General features: G+C 43.0%; 1 protein-coding gene across 1 annotated transcript in view; it reads left to right on the top strand.

Annotated features, from left to right (window-relative positions):
- Nucleotides 1-6,215: 6,215 nt before the first annotated feature.
- The window catches only part of HSF2BP (heat shock transcription factor 2 binding protein), a 108,549-nt gene continuing 94,420 nt past the window's right edge, over nt 6,216-20,344 (top strand). The window contains exon 1 of the mRNA XM_034753738.1: nt 6,216-6,442. Within this exon, the coding sequence (XP_034609629.1) occupies nt 6,395-6,442 (48 nt within the window). The 5' untranslated portion in view covers nt 6,216-6,394. The remainder of the gene's footprint in view (nt 6,443-20,344) is intronic.

Genomic DNA, 20,344 nt, shown 5'->3' with positions numbered 1-20,344 from the left:
CCGCCAAAGAAAATGCTGCCCCCCCAAATGCTAGTGCCCTAGGCAACCGCCTAGGTCACCGAATAGGTTGCACCTGCCCTGTCCATTGCCCATCCCTGTACATATCTCACCCCCTACCATGCCCCACACACTCAAATGTCACTACCTGCCCCTCTCTCCTCACCACACAATGCAAACAATGCCACCCCCCATATCCATGAAACTCCCCAGCATCCAGTGCACACTCTCACCCATTAACTCTCACAATACCCACCCACTGCAGCCACCCCAAACACTCTCCCACACACAGTGCATCTGACAGCCCCCAACCTCCACCTACCCACTTACCCCATACCCACTCTCTACTGCCACCTCTATTACCCACTCACCATGGCAGCTACTCAAACACACATACCACACAGTCCATTATTGACTGCCTAGACACCATACATCCCTCAGCAGCATGGCAACTTTGAGAGCTAGGCACTGAGCCACACAGTGCCATTCAATGCACCTGCTGACACCTCTGATGGACACCAATGCAGAGCCACCCAGTGAAACATAACATATATTCACAGTCCGAGAGAGAGAACCAGAATTACATCATGCACCCATCACACTCCTACACACACACACACACACACTTAGCCACCTCTCCCCATACACAGGAACATACAGTGAACCCGCACACTATGGCAAATCAACCACTGATACCATACATAGGCAAAGAATGTACAATACACCCTCTGGTACCACAAGAACACACACAGCACGCACAGTGCACCCACTGACACTACCCATACATAGCATGCACAATGCAATTTTCAATTGAGTTCAATGGTATTTTGGCATATTTGGCATAACCAGCTACAAGAGAAAAGATAGAAATCTTGTGTCTGTCAGACGTACAATACATTAAGCTGCAGCCCAGGATAGGACTTCACAGCATGTTTGTGGATTTAATCCGCCTGCCCATTTGTCACTATTGACCATTCCTGATTCAGTCAAAGATTGACTCATAGCATGAAGTCATCTCAGCTGTCTCATCTTTCTCCTACTAATGTGCAGTTTTTAGTCAAAATTTTAAACAAAGGTCTTATTTCTGATAATTTGAGGCAATATTTTCCTTATACTACTTCAAACTTTGAACAATGGAGTAGAAAATGCCTCTCTTTCATTCCCTTTCCTGTCATGTTGGTTGCACGGTTGTCTCTCTCTGCATTTGCACTTCATTTTATGGCCTTCATTTTCCACCTGTAGTTTATGGTCACATATTCTGTGTTTGGTAAGAGCCTACCATAGAGTTTTTCACATTTTGCTATGGTGTATGGTGATTTGTGCAGGGAGCTGTATCAGTTTAGCATGTTCTGACTTTTTCTGCCCAATGCACCATACTTTGATGTTTTAGTTTTTGGTTCAGTGTCTTGGATATGTTCAGTTTTGGAGAGATTTGCTCCTCAGGTCAGGAGGTTATCCAAGACCTCAGCACCATTAACATCATATAGGAGTGGATTATGTTCTTGTTTGGATTTATCATTTGATTCTCTAGTGCTTTGTGATACAGGGAGTGACTGCTGCTTTGCTTGAGATAGTACCAGAAGTTTAGTATTCTTTTTCTGTATGTTAATTAGGAACAGAATTGTTCAAGATCTACTCTGCAGCCATTGGTTATGGAGTTTAATATACAATTTATTTGCATATAGGGTTTCTAATGACATTTTGTCTCAGATGGCTATTTAAGCAGGCTTCAGGCTTGAGACTTCACTCCTATCTAGTAGAAGGAACTGAATTGTATTGTCAGAAGGTTGTATTTATGCACACAATGAAATTACACACACTAGCAGCATGCAAAAAATGCACCCATTGACACTACACACAAACTCCATACACTACTCACAAATGCTACCCAATTACACAGCCTGCACAACATATAGATACATATTACACACAAAAAACTACATTAAAACTTTAAAGTTGCAAAATCAACCACTCAAAAGTTAGGAAATAAAATTAAGATTGCCCATGCACCCTTCATTCAGCCCTTTATGTGTATTCATTATAATACAGTCTAATTATATGATCATGCTATTTTTCCCCCCATGGGACTGGGACGTATCAGGGTACAATCCAGACTAGTGAGTAGCTGTTTCACCCCTGCCCTCTAACCTACAATCCTTTGCAGATGTAGCCTCCAGCCGGGGCTGCTCACAAAGCCTCCAGCATATAAATCACTCCCATTTATGTGGGTTTGTTGGCTCTTACCAGCCTTGGTTATATTGCATTATGACCCTAGCACACCCCCAGTCTTAGATTTCCCCCCCACATATGAAGGTCTAACCTTCTCCTGGACAATACAAGTCCATTATTTCTTTTATATAAATAATATACACACAGCTTACCACCTCAGATGGAGTTTCCCAGACACTTCAATTCAAGCACACTGGATTAGATAAAACAAAACAAGTATATTAGCTAAAAAGAGATAGATTTTTAAGCAAGTACAAGTAATGAAGCATGAGCATCAGAAATAATTACAAGAAAAAGATAAAATTCTACTGGTGCCTACTTAAACTATGTTTAATTCAAGGCACAGTTCTCTCACCACATGCTTCAGCAGTCTTAGTGACCAAACTTTTTAGGTCACTAAGCCTCCCCACCTCCATCAGCTGCTTACTTTGGCCCTTCAGGTGCAGTGAATCAATGGGAGGGGAGTACCTTAGGGAGTTTGTCCCTTCTTTTTATAGTTCTAGGGACCCCCTCTTGAAAAACATTTCCAGATGGGTATCAGGAAAAAGTCTATGGGGGAAGGATGTTCTCTGCTGCTTTTTCCCCCTCACCTGTTTGAGTGTCCTTGTTTCCTTTCCTGCTTGATGACTATTTACTGCTTAAATGCAAGTTAAGCAGAGCACACATTCTTTTGTTTGAGACAGACCTGTTTATCAACCTCAGTTTGGAACATAAGATTCCACTGTATGGTGGTATTAACAGCTTCACATAGTGATGCCACACATTTTATCAGGACAATACTCATCATCAAGTTTGAGTTTTCAAATGATACCTCACAAGGCATATTTTGTACAAAGATTACTACAATAGTGTGTATGGAGTGAATATGGGGGTACATTCTGTCACAGGGACCCTTACTTCTTTTAATGCACAAAGCTACTATTTTGTTTTATCCTCATTGAACAGAGTGCAGTAAATAAGGCCTGAACAAACACTGCTATGGAAACAGAATTATTGATTTCCTCAGGGGTTTTCTTGTGGCATTTCTCATTATAGAATCTAAGTGCTTCAAACAGTTTATTTTCACAACTCCCCTGTGCAGCAAACTAGCATTAAAGTCCCCATTTTACAGACAGGGAACTGAGAGATTAAGGTCAAAAATATCCACTAATTTTGGGTGCCCCATTTGAGATATCTACAACCTGATATTTCAGATTACTTAGCATTATATAGTACTTTATACAGTATGTTCAAAGTACAGCCTCCATTGAGTTTATTCGCATCTGAGTGTGCTCAGCTCTTATGCAAATCACACCACATGCTCTCAAGCATAGGCACCGACTTCCCCTCTTGACCTGGGTGCTTGACCCCCGCTCTGTCCCCATCCCCACCACCACTCCACACCTTCCATGAGGCCCCACCCCTTCCCCACAGTTCCCACCCCTATTCCAACCCCTTCCCCAAATCCCCTCCCTGGCCCTGCCTCCTTCCCTGAGCATGCCACATTCCGCTCCTCCCCCGGAGCTAACGCCTGGCAGGAAATGCTGGGAGGTAGGTGGAGAAGCGGGGACATGGCACGCTCAGGGTGGGAGGGGGAGGAAAAGGGGAAGGCGATGAGGGGAGCTTGGCTGCCAGTGGGTGCAGAGCACCCACTAATTTTTCCCCATGAGTCTCCAGCCCCGGAGCACCCATGGAGTCAGCACCTATGCTCTCAAGTCAGGCACCCAAAACATGAGGAACACATAATTATCAACCATCCATGACAAATTTGATTTGAATGACTCGACCAGCATCACATAGGAACTCTACAGCACAGGAAGGGGATAGAACCTAGTTCTCCAGGACAATGTTCAACTGCCTTAACCATGAGACCTTCCTTTCCCTCCCTGCTTTACTCACCACAGCTCTTCCAAATTCTGCAACAAATGAAACCGGAATCTTACAGACAACATTCAGCTTCACTACACAACCCTGATTCATCTCCAGAGCAGGTCGATCCTGTGCAGTGAATGAGGCAGAGGTCCTTTGAAAAAAATACCATGGCTAGAACACCCACAGAAAATAATTAGAGGGTGCTTAGCCTCCCACCAGCAGCCAAGCTTCCACCACTCCAGTCAACTCCTTCTGCCCCCCTCCCCCCGTGCCTTCCACCCACTGATCAATGCCTCCTCCGTGTGCCTTCTGCGCACCCCAGAACAGCTGTTCAACAGCATTCAGGATGCACTGGGAGGGAAGGGGATGGGGCACACTCAGGGAGGGAGAAGGGGTGGGGCCCTGGGGGAAAAGAGGTGGAGTGGGGAGCAGGGCCAGTGGGCAGAGCAGGGGAGCCTTGGGGACAGGCCCTGAGGCAGAGCAGGGGCAGAAAGAGGTGAGGACTTGAAGGAAGGGGTGGAGTGGGAGGTAGGCCTGGAGTAGGGGAGGTCAAGCACACCTCAGCTAGAAAGAAAGTCAGCAGCTATGTGCACAAGTAACCTTCAGTCTAGCATTTCCTAACTGGAGTGCTTGGCTTTGCAATCTTAATGTTCTTTCAACACAGGTGCAGGTCTTAAGGTGTGCCTGCCTAAGTTTCTTCTCACTAGTTTCCCAGAAATAATCCACAAAGGCTTTCTGTACAATAGCTCTCTTCCTTGGGGGTCTGCATTTATTAACAAAACAATCAAAAAAATCTAAAAATAAGCCACTCCCAGTCCTTTCTAGATCCCCACAGGACTGTGTTCCTTATTCAACTCTCTGGCTCTAAGAAGTCAGCAGGCAAACTGCACTCATGGCCTTGTCCTGATTTCTCAGAGTGCTTCCCTGGAGTCCTTCATTGCCTCAGCCCTCTCTGGGCTTAGCTACATTTCAGTCTTCCAGGCTCGAGACTAGAGCCTTGACTCCCAAGGCACTTAATCTGTTTCTTCCAAACCCTCATTCATAACCTTCTACAGAAACCCACCTTGTTCCCTATGGCACCTCCTCCAAACTGCCTTTTCTGCCCTTTTATAAAGCCCAGATGTCTCAGGCTATCACCTGATCCTAATCCTAGCACTTCTGGCTAAGATGCAGTTAATTAGTAGCACACCTGGGACTGATGGAACAGGGTTGGCTAGCTCTAGGTCTCCTATGTATGTGAATGTGTGTGTAATTTCATGTTTTTTTTTTTTAAGAAAGCAAACTGAAAAAAACAGAAATTCCATCATGAGGCATCAGCAGGCTTAGAACCTTCTGATCCACCACACTGGCCTCTGTCACTTGCGCTAACAGAGTAACTGATAGCAGTAGGAGGTTGCTATCCTCTATGTGGGCCAATATTAGAGGGCAATGGGACACTTTGCCAGTGAGTTTCACAGATAATTACTGATAGCAGAGGAAAGGTAAGACTCAGGAATCGTAAGTTCTCTTCCAGGCTCTAGAGGGGAGTGTGCTCTAATGGGCATGGATTCTTCTGCCCATTCCCCCAAAATGTGATCCCTTCTGACTCCCACCTCTGGCTCCTCACCCTAGTTACAGTCTCATCTAGTTAGTTCCAGTCTCCACTCCTCAGGCTTCTCATTCAAGCCATAATCTCCTTGCCCAGCCAGTTCAATCACTCCTGGCTCCTTGTCTGATCTGTCTCCGTTTCCCACTGTGGCCTCCAGTCGCCTCCTCTCTACCCACGTTCTCCATCTTTACTGGTTCCCCGTTCCAATCTTCCTCCTCAGGCTCCTTCTCACTGCCTCCTTATCACCATCTATTTGCCCAACTAGACTCAGTTCTTTCTCCCCCTACTCTGGCTTCTCATTAGCTCTGTCTTCCCTTCGCCTTCTTCCCCACCTCACTGATTCTCAGTTCCATCTCCCCGGCAGCTTCTCATCTGATTTCACTTTCTCCCCACAACCACTGGCTCCCATTCTCCTGGCTCAGCCTGTCATATTCTCCCCACAAGCTAACTTTCAGTCCCAGCTTCTGTCTCCTACTTCTTGCCAGGGCCCAGTTCCCACACACACCCCAGGCTTGTTTTAATCTACCTTCCTCCCTCCCCACAGGTATGGCTCTTGTCCCCCTCGGCATCTGAATCAGGCAGCTTGGTCCTCCACACTTCCTGGGCCCAGCAGGGAGTCATTTTGAGCACAGGACAGACAGGCAGGCTCCCTGCTGTCCATTCAGGTAGCTGGACCTGGACCCACAGCAGCTCAGAGATGCAATTACTGGGAAAACCCTGGGCTGTAGCATGCCTGATATGGATGGGATCTTCAGGAAATTTAGCTGCATACATCTGGTAAGTCTCCATTGAACATGTGCAAACTGCAATTTTTCACAGGCTTATAACTGAAAAATTGGGCAGATTTTCACAGGGATGGCAAAAGTTACATCCCTGACACAAAGAATACCCCCTGGCCAAATATTAAATTCCTGCTCCACAGCATGGGGGTGTCAGAACTTTTCAAATAAAAGGTCACCAGAATTTTTTAACATGGGCAAAATAACATATTTCCCCCTATCTCATTCTTGGAATCAACTTAAACATTTTTGCTGAAATTTTCCACAAAGCATTCAGTCTGAGGCAAACAACTAGCATGGAAAATTTCAGCCTAAACTGTTAACGTTTGGCAAAGTTATAAGTTACTGAAAACAGAGTTCTATAATGGGAAGTGTCTGGCAACTTTAATATGAGACAATGTTACCAGCCCCACCTAAATGTATCCATAAAAAGTAACAGTTTCATAGAACATGCACATCTACACAAAACATACACTCACACTATATATATATACACACACATACACACAAACACAATATGCTACCTGCTCATGCACACACGGTAACCATGAATAGAAAAAAATATGCAATTGTGTAATACCACATTGCACCATATGCACCCCATGCGTTATATGCTCACCCAAACAACACATAGCACACTCTGTAAATATGAATATATGTATAAAAATGACAGCATGAAAGCCACACACAATTTGGACACCAAACACACTGTGTGAAGGAAGTTTGACTGTTGCTTTTCATTTCACATTTAACAATCAGAGGTCTCCAGTTGTACATGTGTTTCCTGAACTTCAGCAGGCAGTGGTTGAGGTTTTGGGTTTACAGCCATGTTCTTTAGAACAGAAGGGAACAGTGCCGAGCAGCTTTGTAGTCTTTGCTATTCTGAAGTCTGCCTCAAACATCTCTCAGACAGCTTTACAGTCAAACCTCAACCAACCTTAAAAGTATATGAAGGAGAAGGAAGAGCTAGCAAGTAAATGCTAGCATTAGGGTTTTCAGATAACTGCAACATAATGTGGAATATTTCTGAGAGTCCAAAGCTCTGCCATAAAGGGCATATTCTCCGCTACATGCACATGTAAAACTCCATAAACTGAAATGAAAATGACTTGCACTCAGGGAGAGAATATACACATAGATCAGTGCTGGAATATATCTCATTGAGATAGTACATTTTGATATGGGATAAAACAAACATTAAAGAGTTTACCACCAGCATATATGACTGCTCTGAAATACTGGGTTAATTAAATATCACTTCATGTCATCTGATTCTTGGCTGCTTTTCTCTGGCTCGTGTCAATTTAGAAGCAAGTCTCATGGGTAATTATTTAAAGACATACTGATAGTTTCTTTTGCATTTGTGTAATGTTGAGATTTGATTACTGGCCATTGTTTTCAAAGCCCCTTAGAATCTGGAAAATAACATTTCTTCTGCCATTCTACTGCCTGGATTGTGATAAGATTCTATTGCACTTCCTCACTCCCAGAACATGAGGGGGCTGCATGCATTGTTCTAGCCACATAGGGTGTGGGAAGGTGTGGGGGCATATACCCCTTTTTTGGAGGAACTCAAGAAAATAGCTCCTGTAGGGAAGCAATACATGTAGGAAACCCTGAGTGTCTATTAACATAGTTGTGCATTGACATTAACACGTTCTCTCTCCATGCCTCAAGCGCCTGCTGCATGATGCCTCTCCTTCCTCCTAGTAATTATTTCCTCTTCATGGGCAATCCAAAGGAGACGTCAGTAAGTGGTTCTGGCATTTCTGATTGCCCTTTCAACAACTGCCAATGTGAGTCTTGTGTTCTCATAGAATCGGTTCCTCTCCCCAGAAGAGCAAAGCACCTATCACACTTGTAGCGCCTGTCCTTCGGGTTTTGTGCCCAATTCTGGTGGCCTCTAGCACAGGTGCTCCAGACAGGGACCAGGCTCAGGGAGCTCTCACACACCTGTTCAGGTGCAGGCAGCTAACAAAGCACTGTTTGCATTCCTGGTGAGCGAGGGGAGTTACAACATCATTAGATGTGCCCAAGCCCCTGCTAAGGGAATGAGCACCTGTGTGCAGGGCTCTGCCTGTCTCTGTACACTAGCTATCAGGCTAAGGTTATTTGCTGGGGGGAGCACATGCTGCACCTCCAAAAAGGACATGTAGAAAGCAGTCCTAAGCACCCTCCCCTTGCCTCACTTCTCCGTGCACCTAGAGGTCCAAAGGCAAAATACCTCTAGTCACTGCTACTCAAGCTCTGCACCTCGACACGCAGCCAGGTGCACTAAAATGCCTAATCACTCTTGCTAGTCTAGACAACCCCTTAAGGTGGCAGAATTGGGACCTAAGTCAGTACAGTTCTGCACCCCCTTAATCAGAAGTCCGTCTCTGCTAAGACATTCATTTTGTTGGGTCATTTGAGTGGTTGCTTAAGATAGATTGTACTGTACAAAATGAAGATTTACTACATAAGAGTCCTAGCAGTGTTTTATTTATTAGGCCTTAAGTCTTCTGTTCAAACAGAAATCCCATTGGACCAGTATTAAAATAAATAATGTTGTCAGGAACTGTCAATGAAGATGGAAAAAATGCTCTTCTCTGGCTAATAGGAAGTAGATTAGTGAAAATGGATATTGTCACAGAGCTCACTCTGTGCTGGAGTTATTATGGACATTCTAAATGATTTGACAGGGAGGCTTGGACTGATGGCTTTTGTGCAAAAGAGGCAGCAATCAATGCTATTTCTCAGAAAGTTTTAAATAAAGTGGAACGGCAAACTAGCAGGACTGGCATGTTTTCTGCATTGATGCAACAGAACTGGTCTGAAGAATGACTGCCGGACTTAAATCCATATTGACTGCAATAGTGATTATAGTGCACTGAATAGCATTTATAGATGTCTTAACTTTCTTTAGATCAGAGAACGGGTCCCTGGAACAGATGGGTAAATGATGGAAAAATAAAAAACCTATCATTACTGCCCTCAGGGCCCGATCCTGCAAAGTGCTGAGTGTCCACACCTCCTATTGACTCCAGTACTCCGCAGGGTCAGATCCTAAGCATGTTTTTTTAAACGCTAGCCTTAGTTTTGAAGTCCACTTTAAAAGAACACTGATGAGTTATTTTTAATATTTTTAAGAGAGCGTATGGCTCAGGGGTTTAGTAATGGGCTACAGAACTTCTCAATGCTTTTATGCCTCCAGTTCAAATTGAGCTTAAGTCCATTAGTGATCAAAAGTTACCATTTGATGTTCCTCTGGGTGCCCCAGCCCCTAATGCTACCAACTAGTTTTCTAGTTGGAATTCTCAGGAGACAGGCCAATTCCCCTTTTACCCAGGTCCGAGTTGGGGTACACGCATGAGGCAATGGGAACCCTGCCACACATTGCTACTGTCCAGGGTTTGTGATGTCACTAACCCACAACAGATCTGTACAACTAGTCAAACAGGACTGTGGTACATAGTACAGCTTAGGGAGATCATTAAAACACACTTGCATTACAAATGTGAACAGGGTTTTAATTGTCATCAGGGAATTGTAACCAGTTCCAACAACCTGACTGTTTTTAGTGTGGAAGGGCCTCAAGAGTGTTGATGTTTTCGGGAGGCGATTGTAGGCGGCATAGGTTTTGTACACACAAAAATTAAGTTTTGTAAGTGAAAATCAGCCCGTTTGTGCCACATTAATCTATTTACTGGTAGAAGCAGCAGTCTCTCCAGTTGGAAAAATATACTGATCATAAGATCATTGGTCATGTGTGTTCAGTATTTGATGAAAATCAAAGGTTAATGTTTGGTGTTCAGCTGCATGCCCCCCAAAAAGTGAATCCCTGCAATCCCTGGGCAACTGCTACTTTAGGAGATTAGCCACAATGCAGGATTAATACTCATTAGTTATATAGTGAACAATTTTATTCCCACCGTATCATTTTGCAGAGCAGCCTTTACAGTGGCAACATATCCTAATCCCCAAATGTAGGACCTGATCTTGCAACCTTTATGTGAATTATCCAATTGAAGTAAATGGGATGACTCCCATGAGTAATATATGTAAGAATTTTGGGCCCAGAAGGCTGAGTGCCATGAAGAGAGCCAGGGCAATGATGACATTAGGTTAAAATACCTGAAATGCAAACTGAAGACAGTCCAGAGTTTTGATGTTCTACCAATCCCTGACCCTTCGCCTGACACTGACCTCTTCCAGAAATGAGGCTAGAAATATCCTTCCAGTCAAAGAAAACCCCAGAATGTTTCACTCTGTGTATTCTAAGATGTACATTCCTTACTCACGTAATATCACTTTCCCTGTTACCATAAGCCATAGTATTCCAGTTGCTCCTGCCTTCTACATGTTTTTGTTCCCAGTCGATATTGAAGTAAAAAGTTAAAGTGAACAGAAAGCAGAAATCTAGACCCAGATATTCTACCAGTGTAAATCTGCATGACTACATGGAAACCAAAAGACCGACACTGTTTTATATCTGCTGAGGACCTGGCTCCAAGTTGTTTATATTAGCTGAATTAAGGACTGAATCCTATTATGCTTAGATCTACTATCAAAACTGTGGAAAAATAACTTTTCCCTATTATTTTTTTAACTAATTGCTTTTAGTTTATTCACTGTACAATATCTTGCCATTGTTATTTATGTAAAATGGTAACTGTACATGGCCCTTAACTGACAGGGACATTTTTCTAAGGCTTTGTCTACACTGGCAAGTGAAAGACAAAACTTTTGTAGTTCAGAGGTGTTAAAAAAACACCACCAACAACCCTTCCCCCCACGAAAGACAAAAGTTTTGCTGAGGACAAGCAGTGGTGTGAACAGCGCTTCGTCTCCTGCCAACAATGCTAACACTGCTCGTTGGGGATGGAAGTTTTTTGTCGGCAGGAGAGCTCTCTCCTGCCAACAAACAGCAGCTACACTGCACGTCTTTTAGCGGCACAGCTGTAATGGCACAGCCGTGTTGCTAAAAGTTGTGTAGTGTAGACATAACCTAACAGTGAGCAAAATCCCTGTTTAGAGCCTCAAGCAACTACAGTGCAATGTAATACAGTGCAATACAGTGTGGCATGTGGTAATTATAGTTTAATGAGAAAGCTGTGTTTTCAGTGGGCTGGGTTTTTTTAGGCACTTTGCTGTTGTTTTTTTTTATTTAAATCCTGCTGTTTTCTGTAATTTAAATCCATATACATCTTGCTACATAACTTATATTACTTAACCCTGAAAAGAGTTGGGAGAGAGTTTATATGAGAGATACTGTACTAAATACATTTGTATTCTAATGCATGCTATGAGCTGGAAAAGAGCAAGCCCTTTGCTGGCAGTAAGAATAAAACTCCTAGTTGTAAACTGTCTCTCTCAGCAGTTTGCCCTGTGTGTGTGTCTTGCGTCACATGCTGTCGTCTTGCAGTCATGAGTCACTTACTTCAGTTCCCATTGCTCTGGGATATAAGCTTGGTGAAGCCATGTCTCTACATATTTTATTCCCTGTAGAAATGTGCACACAAAGCAGTAGAAACTCAGGCCACTGCTGTGATTTAAACGAACAGATTTGCATTTGAGTTAGAACTCCAGGGGGTGGATGGTAAGCTGAGTAATATTGCATCTATTTTCAGTCTTGTTACCTGGGTGATAGTAATTGTTTTGTTGTTCTTTTCCTACAGTGCTCGAAAAAATATCCCCTCTACTTGAAGTGAATGGAATTTAGATTTTTAAAAATTCAGTAGCTTCCCCAAAATTTTAACATCACTGTGTACAATAAAACTGATCAGCAAAATGCCAAATCTCCAATATAAGACAAAATCTTGGAGTTATAAGGATGACTGTTTTGTGTCACATTGCACTTCCTCTAATGAAGGATGTAAATATCTTTTAAAAAGATAACCATATAAACTATTAAGATTATATCATTTAACCGATTAAAGGGAGAGGGGCCCCAGGTACCTAGTTTGTCTGGAGTCAGCCTCTGCAGATGCTCTGTGCCACCCCAGCAGCAGCAGCTTCCTTTCACTGGCACAGGGAGAGGCCAGGGACTACTTTATCCCCCACAGGACCCATAGCCCCTGCCCACACTCCCCGGCCTCAATGCACTCCCCCTTCTCAATTGGCCATCCCCCACGAAGCCCCTAGCACGGCCTGGGGCGCGCCAGGGCTAGCTGGTGTGGCCTGGGGCTGGAGAACCGGTTCAAGACCTGCACACAGAGTGGGTAACAGTTAGGGTGGGTTAACGATCAGACCAATACTTACCAGTTAATCGTTTAATATTTTACATTCCTACCGCTAACTTGCATTTGGTTTGCCTGTGTAATAATGCTACCTTTATGATATCACAGCTCTGCATTTACTGACTAGCCGTGGCTGTATGCTTGTTTAGCTTTGAAGGATTCCTGCCCTTCCCTATCTACTTCAAAAATATATTTCTAGGGTGAAATCAGTTGATTTAAATGAGGCCACGATTTTACCCCTACTATCTGGTTTCGCTCCTGAATATAACAGGCAGAGCTGTGAATGGTTTCAGAAGGATCCTAGGTTTGAATAAACTAACAGATTTATTTGGGAAGATAAGGTTAGTGGAAAAAGTAAACTATGGCTTTGATACCTGCTAGCATCCTCAGACAACCCCTCCCACCGCCCGCTCAAGTAAATTGCAAATTCACATGAACTGTCAAATCCAGGCCCAGATCATCATAAGTATATGTTTTTCCATTCTGAAGTCATGCTGTACCAAATCCCACTCTGGGGAGCTAACCGCAAGCATTTGGGAGAGCCCAGAATGTTCAGTAGGTGCCATAATCTGTATATAAATCCCCCAAATAATCTATACCATGTTTCCATTATTACTCCTACACTTGTGCAAGATGACAAATTGCAAGAAAATGGAAGGAAGGCCTGTTAGTACTGCCCCTAGTTTAATTAGCTCTTAAACCCCAAACTGTCAAAAGGCAATCGATGTATGCAGGGTTGTAGTCATGTTGGTCCCAGGATATGAGAGAGACAAAGTCAGTGAGGTCATATCTTTTATTGCACCAACTTCTGTTGGTGAGAGAGACATGCATTCAAGAAACACAGAGCTCTTTGTGACCTGAAGAACAGCTCTGTGTAGCTCAAAAGCTTGGCTTGCTCACCAACAAAAGATGGTCCAATAAAAGATATTGCCTCACCCACCTTGTCTCTGTAAAAGGCAATAGAGGCAGTCAAGTGACTTAAAACGATTCTGTTCTGGGGTTTTAGAGGAACAGGTAATGACAGCTCACGGTCATACCCTCGAAAGTCAGAGATGCAAAAATTGCGGTTCCATTTTCTTTTTCCCTGAAAAAGTGTTTGCTCTCTGATATCAGTAAACAACCTGAAAAATTCAAAGGCAGCCCCAAGAAGTTCTAGTAGCAATTAAAGGGAGGGAATGAAAAACCAGAGAAATGTGGACATTCAAATAAAATAGAATAGAATTATAATTTGTTTGAAAGCCACAGAATCTGGATTTGGATAATCTAAAGAGAAATCATGATTTTGATGCATTTTAGCATCAAAGGTGGAATCCATGAAGGGACTCAGGCTGCAACACTGAGTATCGTGGCACTGGTGCCTCATTTTTAGAAAATCACAGGAACAACACTGACATCCATCAAGCTGAGTTAGGTGTCTAAGATCCCTATACAATGAATAGGGAGAGATAGGTGCCTAAGAATGGGATCCACAAAAGCCAGCACTCTAGGCAGGGAGCTCCCTAAGCCAGATAATGTGAGCTTCTGTCCTGGGGGCTGAGTGCTAAGCCCTGTATCTCCTCGGAGCCTAAGGCCAGGCTGCAGGGACATGTGCATCTTTGCTTAGCGATCCACAAAGGGGAACCTGCTACATGGAGTCAGGCAGCTTAGGTGCTGAAGGTGTTTCTGGAGGGAGGGAGTTCGGCACCTGCCTTGCTCCACCCAAAATGGCTGAAGGAGCAGTACAGCCACCAAAGCTCTAACTAGTTTCTTACATAGTTTATATAGCCCCCATTACCTGCTATATGTTAATGACAAAAAGACGTTAAAATTAGGCCCTGGGAGGTGGAGTTTTGCTCATCATGCGCTGCTGGAAAGCGTAAGATCTCCATAATCTTGAAAACTTTCTCTTGTTTACATTCCTTGTACATCACAGCTGTGCTGAGGAGTTAGAGCCAACACATAACATCTCCCTTGGCTGATCTTAGGCAGCAACTATAATTCTATCCAGCTGAGGAAAGCGATATCCAGCCCAAATGTGCACACACGCAGTCAGAAGACTAAGGGACTAAAACTAAAAAATTCCATGATGGCTGGAGTTCAAGATCCAGTTAATGCATAAACAGTGAAAGCTCACCCAAAACTGCAGCTCCAATAGGATTTTGGGGCACAAAATTTTCCAAGGGGTGTATCTCCACTAGTGGAGACTGGAGTGTATTCAGGGCTTGGGCAGGCTCAGACATTTTTTCCATTATTGTCTGACCCAATAGAAATTGGTGGAACTGCACCCTCAGCCATTAGTATTCTGAAAAATCCTAGATTGGGCACAACTTCTTTGACAACATATTAAAAAAATGAGGAGGTACCAGTATGATTCCACAGGGGAAGGATCTCAACATCTGCAACTGGGAGGGCAGGACAGGGAGACAGCAAGATGTTTAAGAGAGTGATGTGTATGAATCATAGAAATGTGGGGCTAGAAGGGACCTTGAAAGCTCATCAAGTCCAGCCCCCTGCCCTGAGGAAGGACCAAGTAAACCTCTTAGACCATCCCTGAAAGGGGTTTGTCCAAACTGTTCTTAAAAACCTCCAGTGATGGGGATTCTAGAGCCTCCCTTAGAAGCCTATTCTAGAGTTTAACAATCCCTATAGTTAGAAAGATTTTCCTAATATCTAACCTAAATCTCCCTTCTGTAGATTAAGCCCACTATTTCTTGTCCTACCATTAGTGAACATGGAGAACAACTGATCAAAGTCCCCTTTGTAACAGCCCTTATTGTATTTGAAGACTGTTATCCAGTCTCACTTCAGCCTTTTCTCAAGACTAAACATGCCTAGTTTTTTTAACCTTTCCACATAGGTCAGGTTTTCTAACCTTGTCATTTTTGTTGCTCTCCTTTGGACTCTCTGCAATTTGTCACTATATTTCCTGATGTGTGGCATCCAGGACTGGATACAGAACTCTAGCTGAGGCCTCAGCAGTGTCAAGTAAAATGGGACAATTCCAAACTGTGTCTTACATATGATACTCCTGTTAATACAACCCAGAATGACAGTAGCCTTTTTTGCAATTGCATCATGTTGACAACTCTCATTCAATTTGTGATCCACTATAACTTCCAGAGCCTGTTCAGTTCTTTCAGCTTTCCAGTTATTCCCCATTTTGTAGTTGTATGTTTGATTTTTTCCTTCCCAAGTGAAGTACTTTGCACTTATTATTACTGAATTTCATCTTGCTGATTTCAGACCAATTCTCCAATTTATCAAGGTCATTTTGAATTTTAATCTTCTCTTCTAACATGCTTGCAACCCCCACAGCTTGGTGTCATCTGCATACTCTCTACTTGATTGTCCAAGTCTATTAATGGGGTCTGGCTAATTCAGCTCTGTAGCCATTTTCTATGGCTTTTGCTACCTTATTCATGGTTCCATAGCACAGCTATTGGGAAAAGTTCATTGTAGAATGCAGACTTGAGATGCAAGTGCTTATAGTAATTTTTGATTACTTTTCACTATGAGCAAATTTCACCCATGTGAATGAGCCCATAACAAGCCCTTCCACATCCCTGAAACCTCATGACAGGAGGGGCAGGAGCCACAGAGGAGGTCTCAGTGTTAGATTCAAATTGGGTGACACAGAGAGGCCAGAGGCCATGAGGGAAAATGCCCTATGATTTTGCTTACAGATCCAGTCACCAAGACCCCTTATGGAAGAGGCACAGAGGGGCAGCAGGTGCTAATGCTTGTGGAGGCACAGTCTTCCAGCGCTGTAGCTGGCCTGTGATTTGGGAGGAGTAAATTCCACACCCCTCCCACAAATGCACATACAAAGGCCAAGTAATGGGATTGTGTGTGAAGAAAGGTTGGATTTTATTCTAAGCAGAGAAAGTAGGATTCTAGGGACAGTACGGTGAATACTAGGTGCAGTTTTTGTTAATGAGTTCTGCAATTATCCTAAGGCATGGTTAGGAATGACACCTGCATCATATTCACATCCTAAAAAGTCTGCGGTCTGGTATACACTGGAAACTTACCTTGGCACAGCTCACGCTCTCAGGGGTGTGAAAAATTCACCCTGCTGTGAGAAGTAGCTGGGCCGACCTAACCCCAGGCGTAGACAGTGCTTGGTTGACAGAAAATTCTTCTGTTGACCTGGCTACTGCCTCTCAGGGAGGTGGATTAACTACAGACACAGGAGAACCCCTCCCATTGCTGTAGTGAGTGTCTACACTGAAGTGCTGCAGCTGTAACACTATAGTGTTTTCAGTGGCGACATAGCCTCAGGCAATGCTATTGGTCTGCCAAGAAGCATGTTTGATGGCAGTGATATATACATGAAGGAGCCTTTATCTAGTATTGACAATACCTTCTCAGTGAAGGAGGAGGTTGTCTGGAATCATTCATACAGTATATCCTTCTCCATGTAGCTTTTGTATTCATTTAGCTTGTTTAATGATAAACATTGAGCATTGAGATAACAATTGGTTGCCCTTGTGATAAACATTGGTTGCCCTTGTGAAATCTCAGAGTTGTCTAATCTTTTTGCCATGGACCACGTGTCTGGCTCTTTTTACAGAGGAAGTGGTGCAATCTACTGGTTTTTCTAATGCAAGGCTCAGCAAAGGAAGGGATTTCATAGGAAATCACAGAATGATGTATGCCTTAAAAAAGAATAAACATTTGGGGTGGGATCTACAAAAGTACTTAGGCACCTAAACCCTAGACTTAGATGACTAAGTCCCCGTTTCAGGCATCTAATTCCATTTTGGCTCGACTATGATTCACAAAACTTCTGCCGACCCTATAGGTGCCTGCTTTTTGCTGTAAAGGTTCCCTGGGCGCCTACTTTCCTGCCTCTGTGCATGTGCACTGCAGCCTGACTCTGTGTGTCCAGATGCCTAGCTCTCACCTAAGCCCCAGGGTGATCCATGAACTGGGGAAAACAGGCATTCGGCTGCTTAAGTCACCTGCAGGGCACTATCAGATAGGTGTGCTCAGAGGCCACTTACTATATTGGGTCTGATTCAAAATCTGGCAGCTGGAGGAGGAGGTGCCTACCTTATGACTTTAAACCCAGTTGTAGAGCACTTGCCTGGAATTTGGGAGACCCAAGTTCAATTTCCTCCTCTCTGCCAGAGGGGAAGAAAAGATTTGAGGTGGCGGCGGCGGTTGGCTGCGTCATTTCCATGGAAAGTTTCAATTTGGCTGAATCAGCATTGTCTGCAAAAAAAGCTCAGAAAGGAAGCTATGCAGGAAATTCTTTCACACAGTTTACAAAATAGTAACTTCAGGCAAATCTTATTTTTATTATTTGATATGCACATCTGAAAAAACATCTTACTAAACTGTCCATTCAGCTCATGAACTGGATAATTATACCAGGCTGTGTTTTGGGAGGCATTTTCAAAGTGCTCAGCCTTGGCTTAACTCTGCTCCCACTGGAGTAAGTGGGAGCACTTTTTCACACAACTCTGAACTAGACTCTGGAACTCACTGCCACAGGAAGTAGTTGAGACCAAGAACATAGCAAGATTCAGAAAGTCATGGACCTTCTATGGACAAGAATATCCAGAGTAATATAAAAAAATTTGGAAGTGATATAAACCTCATGTTTCAAGTCTTAAGCCACTCTCTAACTAATGGGTGAGATCTAACGTGGGGGACAGATTATTCAACATCTGCCTACTGTGGGATTTTTACATTTTCCTCTGAAACAGCCGGTACTAGCCACCTTTGGAGGAAGGATCTGATTTGCCAGATTTCAGTGGAAACAGAGTTAGGCCAACATTGGGCACTTGAAAATTCCATCCTTCCAATTTAGTGTTACATCTGCTGGATTTTTGGAGGCCAGATGGTATTTACTATAAAGAGACAACGTCATCTTGAAATCCAGGTAAAAGTAGTTTCAGGTAATATACCCCTCAAAGTTTCCCTGCCAACTTATGTGTTTTTACAATCACATTTAAAGTACCTCTCTCCCTTGCTACTACATGAAAGACCCAAGCAAAATAAAATAAACTAATTGTATGTGGGAAACCACACCCTAAATTTTTCTAAAGTCACTAGAGATTTTGGGTGCTTCCATTTTTTGGTGCCCAAATTCAGGCCCCTTATAAAGGGAGCTGATTTTCAGAGGATGTGAACTCAGCACTCTCAAAATCAGACTCCTTTAAGGTATCACAAGTTGGGCACCTAAAAATTACTTTTAAAAATCTGGGCTGCCCATGACTATACACCAAGTGCTGTCAAATATACAACTGAAGACAGACACATTTCTTCTCTTTCAGTTTTAGTCATCTTTAAATAAAAAAATTTAGACAGACGTGCTGGGGTTTTTAATCCAAAAGATAATATCAAAGAATAAAAAAGGTCACACATGGTAAACAGAACGTACAGTGTATATACAGCATAAAAACAAGTGGTAGTTTGTGTATTCTTAATTAGGAAGAGAGTGACCTTACAGAATGCTAATTTCTTAATCCAGTTTAAGCTTTATCATACGTGATTAAGGTAGCTTTGCATTCCAAAATTGGTCACATGAATTTGCTTTTAAAGCTAGTGACTTTTTCTATGCCTCAACCCCACCAGATTTTCATAAATCACCTGCATTTGGTGCATTAAAATCCCCCCGCCCCCCAGGTCATAGCAATGGCAATCCTAGCAACTAACACCCACCTTGGCAAAGATGGAGGAGAAATTGTTAACATCTAACAAAGCTAAATACAAAGTGTCTGATTTAAAATTAAGTTGCAATGTTTCTCCGGAAAAACAAACAAACCTCTCTCTCTTTTTTTTTTTTTTTTTTTTTTTTTGAGAATTCAACCATATATGATTCAGGAACTCAATTGTTCACAATCTCTCCCATCGAAGTCATGGATGGAAAAGCCTGTCCTATATCATGTGTTTAGAGAAAAAGAATTTGATATTAAGTAATCCTATAATTCAGAAAAAGACTTTTTGCACATACTGAAAATCAAATGCTAAGCTTATTAGTGTTAGAAGCATAGAGATCTCTTTGCCAGATCTCCATGCAAACATAGCTATTAAGTTTAGTTCAGCACTTAGTAAACTCTAAATGTTAGCCTGTGGCCAAACTAACCTTACAATGTACCCTATCTCATCTGTCTTGGAAGATAACCAGCTTCACACTTGATGAGCACTTGGATAGAAGCAGCATGATTTTTAAGGTGTTTCTAGCTTAGTACCGTTTCCTTGACTGAATTAATTGCTTTGTAAAAGAACTATTCTATGGGAAGATCTTAGTCAGATGGCATCCTCCCATTGCTAGCTATGGTGTTTGCTGCATTCTTCTTCTGGAGATGAGACAACAAAGAGAGAAAAAGCCCACAGTCAGGATATAAAGAAATGAATACAAAATAAAGATAAATTCTTAATAGTGTACTGGACAATTTGCAGCGATGTACGTTAGAAGTGAGCCCGTATACTTTAGTTGCCTATTCTTATTTTTTCTTGGTCCTAAGATACAAGAACAGCTCAGTGTGTGCCAGTGCAGAAGTCTGACACTAGGTGGTGGCTGCAGGAAGTACAGATTGAAAACCCGTGTTCGTTTGTTTTTGCCAAATACTGTAAAATGTATTCTTCTTCGAGTGATTGCTCATATGTATTCCACAATCAGTGTGCGTGCTCGCCACGTGCACCGGTGCTGGAAGTTTTCCCCCTAGCAGTATCCATGGAGTGGCGCCTGC

Source organism: Trachemys scripta, chromosome 1 (assembly GCF_013100865.1).
Source record: "Trachemys scripta elegans isolate TJP31775 chromosome 1, CAS_Tse_1.0, whole genome shotgun sequence".
Classification (NCBI taxonomy): Eukaryota; Metazoa; Chordata; order Testudines; family Emydidae; genus Trachemys; species Trachemys scripta.
This window is presented reverse-complemented; position numbering and strand designations above follow the sequence as displayed.